A 12958-nucleotide genomic window follows, 5' to 3' on the forward strand; every position below is an offset into this window, starting at 1 on the left:
AGAAGTGCAACATAAATTTGAGCGAAATGTTGCACATACGCACCGTTTGCCACCGTTTGTCGCTTGTTGTGTTTGTTTGTCTGCAATTGGCAAAGAGTGCCGACACACACACACAGCCACACACACACACACACACTCACATGTTGCGTTATTTATGCTCGTGTCTGCTGCTGATCTACGCCCCAGTCCAACATGCGGCACCCTCTGAGTTGCCCCCACCCCGCCTGCTGCTGCATATTAGGGGGAGTGAGGGAAATTATGTTGCGACTAGAAACATTGTAGCAAGGACAGACGACAGAAAACGAAAATGAAAACAAAAGCAAAGACTGCAGCATAAATAAAAAGAATACCAAAAGCAGGCGACCACACAGCAAAAGTGCACTCAGCGAAATCATATGCAAGATAATTTGCTGGGATAAGGTACTGCTAATAAAAATACTTCCAGGGTTCCAGAGGAGATTCTTATGGGTTGTTGAATCAGAACGGGAACAGGAACCGATTGAAATTTAGAGCGGGAAACGTTACTCAATTTTTGAGACCAATCCAAAGCCATTACACAAAATACGATTCGTTTGGCCAAACTAGATTCTAATGATTCCAAATTCATGCATATTCTTTATTTATTTTATTATAGTTAAGGTTAGCTTTCAGCTGTCTAACAACTCTTTTTCCCCACATTTGACTTCTCGTTGCAGGCGCTGAGCTTGTGGTCGGCTTTCTTGGGTGTTGGTCAGTTGATGTTGTTGCCCCTGCTGTTGCCCATGCCGTTGCCGTTGCCCTGTGTTGGTCGTTGGGTGCAGTGAACTATCAATTCGCATACAGTTGACGCTGTGGCCCCCAAGCATTCAGGAAGTGGCGCCGCGGGGGCCCGCTCTGCAACAAACGCATTGCTCGCGTTCAATCTAACGCTACTGGCAACAATCATATTGTGGTCATCGGCACAAGCCCTCGCGGTGCCCATGCACAGGAACAACAACAACAACAACAACAACGAAAACAACTACAACAGCAGCAGCAGCAGCAACAACCACAACAAGAGCAGCATAGAAAACACAGCATACTTTTGGGCGCCACGGAAAGAACAACAACAGCAGCAGCAGCAGGAGCAGAAGCAGGAGCGGATCAGCAACAGCAGCAGCAGCAACAGGCATATCAACAACAAAAACTATCGGACATGCCACAACGGCAGCAGTCTGGTGGAAACGCAACAAAATCGAAAGCCAAGTGGAAGCGACGCAAGTGGAAACGTGTCAAGTGTATATAGTGACGTTTCTCACAGTGTATATAGTGCAAATAATAAGTTAGATTTAATTATAAATCGCAGCCAGAGCAAAGTGTTGTCGCCCAAATACAAATATATTTCCCTGCCAGCCACAAATTTGCTTAATAAATTACCCACAGCAACAACAAGAGCAGCAGCAGCAGCAGCGATTCACGTCCCTGCACCCGCATCCTCGCCTGCCCCACGAACTCCTCATCCACATCCATATCCACATCCAAATCCACATCGTCGCGGTCGTCGTCAGCGTCGTCGTCGTCGTCGTCGTCGCGCCGCGTCTCACTCGACTGATGTTGTTTTTGCCTCTGCGCCCATGTTTCTGCCATATCATATTAATCAACGTGCTACATTGTTACAAGCAACTAAAACAGCAACAACTGTTGCAACTGCAACGGCAGTGCCAACAACAACAACAACTGCAACAGCAACCAAGCTCAACACTCCTCTTTCTGCTGCGCATCGAATTTTCAATCGTGATACGGTCCAAACAGCGACCAACGCATCACCTTTGACACCACAACAACAACTGCAACAACAACTGCAACAACAACAACAACAACAGCAGTCAACAACATCGACAACAACAGCACGAGTCGAATTCATACTCTACACAGAGATATACGAAGAGAATTCGAATTTCGACACAAATTTTGTTACAGATTCCGAATCGAAGAATCACAGCAAAAGCTTTTGGCAGAAATACGGTGAGTAGGTAATATTATATAACAATCAGATATAGCCTATATAAGGCAGACAAGATTTACCAAATAGTCTATATATATATTATGAATTCTATGAGTTGATTGCCAACTATAAAATAACTCAACAATAATGAATTGTCTTCGAGGCGATAAAGTTTGAATTCTGTTGGAGCTTGTGTTCTTGGTTTATCTATATTCTATATCTGATTTGAGTATACACGCTGAGAGGTTGAGAATAACGGCCTTGTTTCTGATTAAAACACTTGAAAACTTATATATATATAAAATCTATAAATCTTAACTAAACGGGTTCACATTTTTGCTGTTAAAACTTTAACTACACAGAACCCACATTATTCATCTTTACATCTCTGCTGTAGGATTGCCTTTGTATTTTGAAAACACAAAGTTTTGATATAGGTTTAGGTTAGACAGATAATTAATTAATAAATTCTCTAAAAAATGTCTTGCATAGTTTCTGCATCAAATTCTTTGGCTGCCCAAGTCACTAAATAGCCAACTCTGCAGTTCTTAAACTTGTTGGCCTTATGCGACTGACAAGACAACTGAGGAGGAATACTATGAAGATGTAGATGTGGGATTTTGAACACAGCTGCCGGCTGGTTAACATAATTTTCGTGGGCATTTTTCGCAATTCATTTTTGACTGCATAAGTACAAAAACAACAACAACAAATGACACAAACAACAGACGGCCAGCAAAAAAAAAAAAACGAAATAAAAGAGAGGAGAAAAAAAAATTGAAATCAACTTTTTCCAACGAATAAATTTCGAGTTTTCGATAGTCTCGGTCTGCCACAGACTGTGTCGGTTGTCGGTTGTTGTCGTTGCCGTTGTCGTTGTAGTTGTCGTCGTCTGCAACATTGTTGTTGTTGTTGCTGCTGCTGCTGCTGCTGCTGTCGTCCAGACAGACAGAGACCTGGCTGGCTGGCTGGCTGGCCAGCAGCAGCAACAACAACAAGTCTGAGCGACGACTCACTGAGTGGCTGCGCTCTACGTGGGCTCCAACAGCGTCAGACTGTCTGGTATGCCACGCTCTCACTCTTGCCACACAACAGTTTGTATGCACATACATACATATGCATATATGTATGTATGTGTGTGTGTGTGTGTGTCTGTCTGCAAGTGTGGGTAACGGCACTACGTTTCGTGATTGCCACATGTGGCTCCTTCTGGGTTGCCCACTTGGTGTCTGTGTTTGTATGATTGTACACTTGCAGAAAAACACACCTACCAACGGTTTATACAGAACTACTACGCTTTAATCATCTGTGTTCCCCTGCCACTGGTTCTGGCTCAAATTCCTGATTCAGATTAAGGTATTTTTTAAGATCTAATCAGACTTGATTTGGTTTTAAGAACTGCTAGATTAAAAAGAACTATCGCAAAATGAGTAAGATCAACTGACTTTCATTACCTGGTCTGGTTGCTGGTGTTTTTGCCTTAACCCGTTTTTTCTGCGAGTGTTGCAGTTGTAGCTTTGCTGCTGCAATGTCTGACTCTTGTCTGCCGTCCCTCCCTGTCCGTTCGTTCGTCTATCCATCTGTCTGTCTGTCTGCCTCGTCTGACTGTGTAGGCGTCAGCCCCTCGTCATCATCATCATCATCGTCATCGTCATCATCAACGTGGTTGAGCACTGGCGCTCGCATTGGCCAATGCATAAAATTATACAGAGACATGACATGGTTTTGAATAATTAAGCGGAACGCCAAATGGCCACAGCCTCGCCCCACTTCTTACTCCCCTGTAGGTGGCAGCCAAAGGGATGGCGACTTTTTAAGACCCAAACATGTGTGTGCATTGCATTGCACGGATTTTTACTACTACTCCCACCAAAAGCAAAAGCTTTACCTATCCGCCGCAAACAAAGTTGTCATTTTACAACTCAATTTCCAAAGGATTAGAACTTTTGCCGGTTTGCCCAAGGACTTAACTTTGGAACTGCATGCATTACGGAAATTTTTAGGACACAACTTAATGACTAGCAGCAGGGACAGGCATTGGAGATAGCCAGGATTTGGGTACCTGAAATGACAGATATTTGAGATGGATGCATGTTTTCAAAATTTGAAAGTTATTTCTGGTAAGTAAATTGTGCAAATTATGGTTGATACTCAGTTCCGATATGGTACAACATGGACTATTAATAGCGTTTGCTGTAATTGGTAATTGGTTATTAAAATAATGTTGAGTTGCTGTTCTAAATTGCAATCGGTATATCGTTTAGGCCATGTTTCATTTAATACTCTTAAATCAAACCGTATTCTATTAGTTCGTGGTCGTGTCACGAAAGAAAACACAAGTCCAATTCTAGCAGAGATAGTCTGTGGAAAGGGTGAACAGCAGCGGACAACAATGACAGACATTATTGACAGCTGAGAATTGTTGGCTCATTTGAAAAACGCCGGACACAGGTACGTTGGTTGTTCCCGTTCTCATTGTTGTTGTTGTTGTTGTTGTTGGCACTACTGTTGCAGTTGGTGTAGCTGCTGCTCTGCTTCGAGCTGTCACAGTTGTCTGCTGTCTGCAGTCTGCAGTCTGCTGTTTCCTGTTGCTGCGGCTGCAACGACAGACAACGTCTGTAGTCTGTAGTCTAGACATAAGAGCAAGATAAGGTGTAGCGAGACGTGCGAGAAGGGGGGATAGGGTAGCGAGGTAGTAGCTGTTTGGCCCAAGCTCAGGTGAAACCGGCCAACAAGCACATCAGCACAAACCCTGTCCCGCGACCCGCGACCCGCGACCCGCGTCTCTATTCGACGTCTGTAAAGTTATGGCCTAAAGAGTTGTCGCTGTCGTTTGCCAAGCTTTGGCGGCTCGCTGGCTTGGCTTGGTGGTTCAGCGGTTCAGTGGTGGTGGTGCGTCGGTTGACAGCCTTAGATCAGAAGTGCAGTTGGCAGTTGATTTATGGCGGCGTTGAGTGCCCTTATGCGCACCTCAAATATGACAGAAGGCGGCGCACCAGCGGCAAGCACATGAAAATAAAAAAATGTTTTTGAAATAAAAATATACACAAAAAAAAAGAGAAAAAAAGCCTGCCCCGAAGGCAACCATTGACGGAAGTTGTTGTCCTTTTGCACCCCTTTCTTCCGTCTGCTGTCCATTCACGCAACGAGCAAATTGTGGCAATTACCTGCCGCCTGTTTTCCCCATACCCCCTGTTGCCCCTGCTACTCCTGCTCCTGCTCCTGCTGTCTGTGTCGCATATTTCCTTGCTCCACATTGCTGTCGTTCTTGTCGCACCAAAGTTGTCGCTGTCAAAGTTGTTGCTATTGTTGCTGTTGTTGATGTCGGCATGTTGCATGCTCAGCGATGCGTGACGACAGCATATCAAACATATCCATCCTGTCCGCCTGCCTGCTGACCACTCCTCCCCCTTGCTGCCTCTGCTGCTGACCAAATACAGCCCTCCTGTCCAGCATTGAGCTGCCTCTCTTAACCCTCCCCCCTCGCCCGCTTTTGTTTGACAATAAATGCAATTACGCTCTTGAATTGTTTTCAAAACACTATGCAATTTTGTGGCGCCGAAAATTGAATACCCTAGGCGACTTTTGCAAAGCTACGATATTCAATATAACATTTTCCAGGGTAAAAACTGCAAACTTACCGTTTTAAATATAGAGCCTGAGCCACAGAACCGAATCACGATTCGGTTGAACGACAGCAGATCGATCCTATTTGCATATATTTAAATTAAATATAGAACTGCGATTCTATCAAATTTGAAAAGCAAATTGAACAGAACACGCATACTCAAAAGATACGAGTGGTATTTATTTATTGAAGCAGCTAATCGCTCTCAATAAAATAATTGACATATATGAGATATGACATGCATCCAGTGAACACTTCAACGAATTTGATGTGGGTGATAGGATAAGGGGCAACACCTTTGATCAGCATCTGACTTTCAGTAGTTATATCAATCGCAAATGGTTTTCCTTCTTCCTGATAAATAGCCCATAACTTCTGTAACGAGTTGCGAGGGAGCACATCGATTGGTGTGCAATAAAAAACTGCAATTGTAATCTGAAGCAGATGAAATCAAATGATGGCGATGATGTTCTGCGATATTCCCCTCAACGCTCAACTCGTATGGAGCAGCAAAATTACGAAAGGGGAACTTGGAAAATGTGGGTGGGAGTCGGAGCAGTCGGAGCAGTCGGAGCAGTCGGAGCAGTCGTCGAGGCGCACAGAGGCACAGAAATTGCAACCGATAATAATTATTTTTATGGAGTCTAGTCTGTGTCTAGACGATTTTTTTTGTTGCTGCTGCTGCCGCTGCCGCTGCTTGTTGTCGTTGTTGTTGCAGTTGTTGTTGTTACTTCACTTGCCATTTGTCGAGCAGGTCGTGTTCAGACTCTCTCTCTCTCTCTCTCTGTCTGACGCATTCTTGCATTCGTAGTCGCTCTCGCTTTGCTACTGTGTCATTGTTTTCGCTTTGATTCCGATTTAACTGGTAAACTGGCATTTAACTGTTTCTCTTTGACAAACAAGACAGACAGGCCAGCGGGACAGCACAGGGGGCGGCGGTCGCAACAGTCCAGACAGTCAACTGCACCAAATGGAGAGCTTCGGACAGATAACTAGCGAACGTGAACCGTACAAACAAAACGAAGCCGACGACTTCAAGACCAGAGACCAGCGACCAGAGACACTTAGACGCAGTCCAAACATGCGGAAAAGTCAGCTCCATACTCAACTCCAGTCGGTTTCGTGGGAAATGCCTCAACTCCAGATATATATTTGGTAACATTTACTCAACTTTACTGAAATTATTTGTTATCCCTCGGTGGCAAGTATCCAAAATGCAATCGCGCCTGCTCGTACAACATAAACGTAATTATCGTATTGGGACTGACCCGCATCAGGGCGGGTACAAATCCCTTGTAGAATGCTAGAGGTCCCTGTTTGGCAATGCTAGCCGCTACAGCACCCAATCCACTATATTCGCCGGGTCTTGCGTTCATATACGTGGTTTTAATCACATCAATCGGTTGTGTCATCAGTGTTCCAATAAATCCAGCTACCGTTGATGTTATGAAATGCAGTGCAAGACCCTCTCTGAAATCGAAGCTGTCCTGCAGCATCTGCTTAACCTGATCGTAGGCACCGTTTGTCCCGATCGTTAGGAGTACGGCACGTGTTAGAGCTGGCAGCGTACCCCGAAACAGACTCTGAATACCCTCCTCCTGTGCAATGCGATACAGGCCATCGAATATGTGCTTGTAGCTAATGACGGGTATATGACAATAGATTGGGCAGAGTTTCAAACATTTCTATCTTTTGAATGTACCCCAACAAAGTAAAAGTTCAATATGAATTTGCAGCCATAATCACGGCTTTTCAATAGAAATTGAGGCAGAAAAGCGTTTACAGCTTTGAATTTATTTAAAGAGCCATGATCAGAAAATCATGGAATTGGAAAATCGGATCACTTTTGGCAAAGTTATGGCTGCAGAGCAGTCCCGACAACTGACTAGAAAACACTTTTTTCTCAAGGTACATGCAAGTAGTGTAATATGTAGTATATGCATATATATTGATATATTCATTTATAACAGGTATGCTTACTTGCGTCGCTGTTCCACTGGCAGCTTATTATCGTTTTGTAATCGGACTGTGACAACATCACCTGGTACACCAACGATTCCCCCAAGGATGCCCGCAAACGTTGCCAGCTGAACCTTGGCGCTCATATTGTTTGCATCCACAAATTGTTTCCCATACTCGTACAGAGCAAACCGGGCTGTTGTATAGGTGAGCTGTCGAAACCAGGCAGCCGAAATGCCATTGTAAAAACCCAAAATTCCTAAGTCGACAGATAGTTGAAAAGTATACAACATGCATTATTTTGTGGCGTATGCTTTTGCTTCTTTACCTTACCCGAGTTTTTGTATGTATTAGCGATTATCTCCGAAACGGGCACCTTGACTTTCTGTGTCTGCAGTTGAACTTTTACTAGATCAAGGGGATGGGTTGTTGTCACCGCAATTGCGGAACAAACACCACCTGACCACCAACGAGGCAAGCGCCTACTATCCTCATCACTCATTGCAAGAACAAACCAAAAAATATGTATTAAAAAACACTTTAACTGGTCACACTTTACCACATGACATTAATTTTGAAAACTATAGCTGAAATGCAAATATACAAATAAACAATTCAAACCTTACAGCAGAGCACAAAATAAACAAATATTAATCCATATGAGTATTATTCTGAAACCTCCTACGATTGGACCCGCTTGAATTTTCTAAAAAAGGTTTTCTTTTTCATGTATATAATATATTTACGAATAGGAAAATGTCTTGAATCTGTGTGTGTACTTCGAGCTCTATGCCACCTTGCCTCGTTCAGTGTTCAGTGGCTGGCGGCATTTGTGTGACAATAAACGACACCTTTTACCATGTGCTTGGTTGGATCTGTGGTATGGCGCATCGCTGCAGCTGCTACAAAAACCAACTGCAACTGCAACCGCTCTGATATTATGTTATTATGGCAATTATAGTTACGACACGACTCGATGCAGACTCTCTTTCATGAGGCGGCATCTATGGCATTTTTAAATGTGCACAGATTTGCTCGAAGCGATAAGACTGCTGTTGCTGCTGCTGCTGTTGCTGTTGCTGCTGTTGCTGTTGCTGCTGCTGTTGATGCGAGCTGATGAAGCCGCATTGCAATTACAAACATTTTAATGCAATTAACACACACACACACCTGTGACGCTTGAGCGGGGTGTCTGGAGGGTGTTTTGGGGTTGCTGCTGAAACGGTTCGTTGCTCATTTGCCTGGCCGATTGCAATTCGAAACGCGGCATCGGCATCGGCATCGCCAAAAGCCAGGCTCAAACTACACAAACAAAAAAGAAAAAGAAAAAAACGAAAACGAAAACGAAAACTAAAGAAATCTTCAAAGCGTTGCGACATCTGTGCGTGTGTCGATTTCAACCCACTATGCAGCACAAGTAACGCTGCACCGCCGTCGTCGTCTTTGCTTTTGTGAGGTTTGCCGCTTGTGGATGACTGCTGCTGCTGCTGCTGCTGCTATCAGTGTATGCCAGAAGATACCGTCCTCCTCGATGTTGTCGTCGTCGTCGTCATCGTTCCTGTCTGCTTTGTAGTTGCCGCCTATGCACTTCTCCCACTCTCTCCCACTCTCTCTCTCTCTCTCTCTCTCTCTCTATCTGTATGTGTGTTGGCCAAGTCTAACGAGCCAGTTGCCCAGTTGGTAAGTTGGTAATAAGGGCTTGTGTGTACACGCCGCATGCCACAGGCCACAGCAATATGGTTACAACATGTCAGCGCGGCAAAATGTCCTTATGGCCAATACGAATGGACATGGCGAATGCAATCAGTTTGCGCTTCATTTAACCACAAAGACAACAAGAGCTCGCTTAACATGGCAAAATTGTCTTAATTATTGCAAGCCAAGTATGAGTTTCAAGGCAGTTGCACAAACTGAACTGAATTGATGTGTTAAGTCCTCCTCTAGTGAATTGAGCAACTAAACGGTACACAATTGGATTGGATTGCTCCACTATTAAGTATATGTTGCTTATACGTTGAGAACTTCCAGCACACAAGTTAGGAACATGCTAAACTTGGCTTCTTTCCTTAGCAGATCTGATCTGCACGTTTCAGCAGAAAACTCACAGGTTAGCCTTGGCTTGCAGACGTGGCTAACTGACAAAATGTTCGAATTGGCGCACCTGGGCATATTATTTTTAATCCGACAGGCTAAACAGCAAAGCCAGAAAGTCCCTTTTTCTGCTGCTCTGTTTCTCTCTCTCTCTTCTTCCTCCCTCACTCTCTCTCTCTCTTTCTGGGTATCCCGACTCGTTACGCAATTCCAACAGAAAGACAGGGAGACAGTTGGAGCTTAGAGAGCCATGGCCATCAGCTTCAGCTGCTGCTGCTGTTGCTGTCAGGGTAAACTATTTACCCAAGCGATTAACTTGGCTGGAGTGACTCCTGGCTACTCCTGACACTTTGGGGAGTTGCACGAATTTCATATTCTAGGTCATCGTTAAAGAAAATTGGACTGAGGAAGACGAAACATGCTTAATTTATTATTGATGTGCTGTCGTGTTCTTCAACGAAGCAAACTGATGGCCATAAAATACTTGGAGCTGATGTTGTCCCTGAGCTGCTTTCAGTTTTAATTAATGGTAAGACGCATACACTCAGAGACATCAACTAGTCGATACCAGGAACTGAAGTCTTACCTATAATAACACTCAAATATTCAAATAAAACTATGAATGAAATCTACAATTCTTTCAGTGCGATTTAGAGAATGGCTTTTTGCTGGCTATTCATTTATTTAAATATCTTCATTTACAGACACCATTTGGCCACTTTGTTGACTTGAAAGTATAGGCAAGTGGAATGTTCACCATCAGATATGGGTATATATCGACTATACTCCGATTCAATATTTGCCGTATAGAATTTGCCAAAATAAATGTCTTCCTGAGAAGAAATATATGTATATATACATGCATCAAAAGTGAAATGAAGATCGAATCGCATTTATACGCTATTTAATAGCGTATTATAATATTATAATAATCGCCAAGTAGTGTATTAAATAAAAGCTACAAATTTCTAAGTAATATTACGTATAATCCGTAGGTACCAGAAGATATTTTGGAAGATGACTAACCGGCCTTTAATCAAGGATCTAGAGTAGCTCCAATTTACAATCTGTCTTTTCACTATTAACAGTTGAACATACATTTCAATAAAGTGCAGTAAACAAGAAAATATATTAAAAATGTAAAGGGTTTTCCGCCGTGTGTGTCGCTTGGTCCCTTTTTAATTGAAAATTGTACAGAATATGCAAACGTTGCATATCTCTACCTTTTTAGCTAGAAAGTGAAAGCAAAGCGCATAGTCGCCTTCAGGTATGGGTATATATCGGCCGAAATCCGATTCAAAATTTGCGGGATGCATTTTGTCAACATATACGTCAGTCTAAGAAGAAAATATATATTTAAAATGCTAAAATTAATAATGAGATGTTACTCACAATATAAGGACATGTGTGATTCAAGTTTGAAAACTGCTTTAGACTTTTGTAGAATATCGCCATGATGGGATTTCTCTGATTTTGTAGAAACTTGCAAATATCAACTTCCAAATTAGGAGTAAATGGTTTATAGCCATTACTTTTGCGCAACATCTGAATGTTAAGCTGAACAAATAATATATAAGACAGGAGGAACTGTATTTGACTAAGAGGAACACTCACCGTAATATTAGATAAGGGCCTTTTATAGAGTTTATAGTACAGACTGATGTATTTGTAAGTACGATTCACAGCCTTGATGTAACAATAGTCAAACTCGCCAATATTCCTGTTTGAGGAATTGCACTTCAGGTTGGTGTATGTTAAATGAGCCACACACTGAAAATCAAATAGAACTCTGGACTTAACGTGAATGCACTTAAGGACTTTTGCGTGCCTTACCGTTAGAAAACCAACGCAACAGCAAAAAATCAACTTTTTCCACATGTTGTTGAATTGAAATAAACAGTAACATTTTTGTTTTTGCAACAAGGGTTTATTAAATATCAAATCATTCAACCGATAATGGTAACTATCTTAAACAAGATCGAAACGTATTTACACGCTATTTAAACGCAATAATACTGTAACCATTGCTAAGTGGAGTTTGAAATCGAACTATATTTTCGAAGCTAAAATTATGTATAATCCGAAGAGAATTAATTGCCTTTAAAGAATGGTCCAGGATGGGAAACTCGCATTTGCTTAGAGCTCTTAACTCTTCTATGAAATAATCTGCGAAAGAATGATCGAGCTCATAAAATATGTGCTTCTCATCCGATCTAGATGAAATATTTACGATTTGATCTTTGATATATCTGGGAATATTATATATCTATTGGAAGATTATATTGATTTTAATTGTGTACTTTATTGCTATTGGTTGATCGATTTTGTATAGATATTCGCCAAAGGAACAGGTAGACTTCAATAAAATGCAGTAAATAAGAAAATATATTCCAAATTTAAAGGCTTCTTCGCTGTGTGTGTCACTGGGTCCATTTTTATTTCGAAATATTACAGTATAGGCAAACGTTGGATGACTCAACTTTGTTGGTTTCAAAGTGAAAGCAAAGCGCATAGTCGCCTTCAAGCAGGGGTATATATCGGCCAAAATCCATTTCCAAATTTCCCGTATACAGCTTGTCAAGATATACATCGGTCTAAGAAGAAAATATATATTTGAAATGCTAGAATTAATAATGCGATGTTACTCACAATATAAGGACATGTGTGATTCATGTTTGAGTACTGCTGCGCAATTTTGTAGAATATTATCATGATGGGATGTTTCTGATTTATTAGAAACTTGCAAATATCAATTTTCAAATTAGGAGCAAATGATTGATAGCCGTTACTTTTGCGAAAGATCTTAATGTTGAGCTGTAACAAACAATATATAGGACAGGAGGAACTGTAATTGACTAAGAGGGCCACACACCTTAATTTGAGTTATGGGCCTTTCATAGAGTTTATAGTACAGACTGACGTATTTGTGAGTACGATTCACAGCCTTGATGTAACAATAGTCAAACTCGCCAATTTTCCTGTCCGTGGCATTGCACTTCAGATTCGTGAATGTCACATGAGCCACACACTAAAAATCAAATAGAACTCTGGACTTAACGTGAATGCACTTAAGGATCTTTGCCAACCTTACCGTTAGAAAACCAACGAAACAGCAAAATATGATCTTTTTCCACATGTTGATAAAATGAAATGAACAATCAACCTTTGGTTTTTCTAAATGAGTTTATATCAAATCATTCAACCGGTAATTGCATAATCTATTGTAAGATTGGAACGTAATTATACGCCATTTAAACGCACTAATATTGTAATCATTGCCAAGTAGAGTTTGAAATTTAGCTGTAATTTCGAAGCTA

The 12958-nt window shown here is 41.9% G+C and overlaps 2 protein-coding genes across 3 annotated transcripts in view; one reads left to right on the plus strand and one right to left on the minus strand.

The window, feature by feature from the left end:
• Nucleotides 1–1131: 1131 nt before the first annotated feature.
• Nucleotides 1132–12958, plus strand: part of LOC116806488 — a 60342-nt gene continuing 48515 nt past the window's right edge. The window contains exon 1 of the mRNA XM_043215404.1: nucleotides 1132–1983. Within this exon, the coding sequence (XP_043071339.1) occupies nucleotides 1593–1983 (391 nt within the window). The 5' untranslated portion in view covers nucleotides 1132–1592. The remainder of the gene's footprint in view (nucleotides 1984–12958) is intronic.
• Nucleotides 5748–8283, minus strand: LOC6557893 (mitochondrial dicarboxylate carrier). 2 transcript variants are annotated; one of them, XM_001983324.2, is made up of 3 exons: nucleotides 7884–8283; nucleotides 7572–7809; nucleotides 5748–7229 (listed from the first exon to the last, which is right to left on the minus strand). In XM_001983324.2, the coding sequence occupies exons 1-3, from the start codon at nucleotides 8050–8052 to the stop codon at nucleotides 6773–6775; spliced, it is 864 nt and encodes a 287-aa protein (XP_001983360.1). In that variant the 5' UTR covers nucleotides 8053–8283; the 3' UTR covers nucleotides 5748–6772. The 2 variants fall into 2 exon arrangements, with proteins under 2 accessions (XP_001983360.1, XP_032598630.1); XM_032742739.2 differs by having other exon boundaries at nucleotides 6272–7229; nucleotides 7879–7938.

This window comes from Drosophila grimshawi, unplaced genomic scaffold (assembly GCF_018153295.1).
Source record: "Drosophila grimshawi isolate 15287-2541.00 unplaced genomic scaffold, ASM1815329v1 contig_44, whole genome shotgun sequence".
NCBI classification, from domain to species: domain Eukaryota; kingdom Metazoa; phylum Arthropoda; class Insecta; order Diptera; family Drosophilidae; genus Drosophila; species Drosophila grimshawi.

Excerpts from the sequence above, each read along its gene's own strand:
- LOC6557893 (XM_001983324.2), bottom strand. The coding sequence starts at position 8,052 with ATGAGTGATGAGGATAGTAGGCGCTTGCCTCGTTGGTGGTCAGGTGGT. Across the intron at positions 7,810-7,883 it reads TAATACATACAAAAACTCGG|GAATTTTGGGTTTTTACAAT; the intron begins GTAAGGTAAAGA and ends CTGTCGACTTAG. Across the intron at positions 7,230-7,571 it reads CCAGTGGAACAGCGACGCAA|CTACAAGCACATATTCGATG; the intron begins GTAAGCATACCT and ends ACCCGTCATTAG.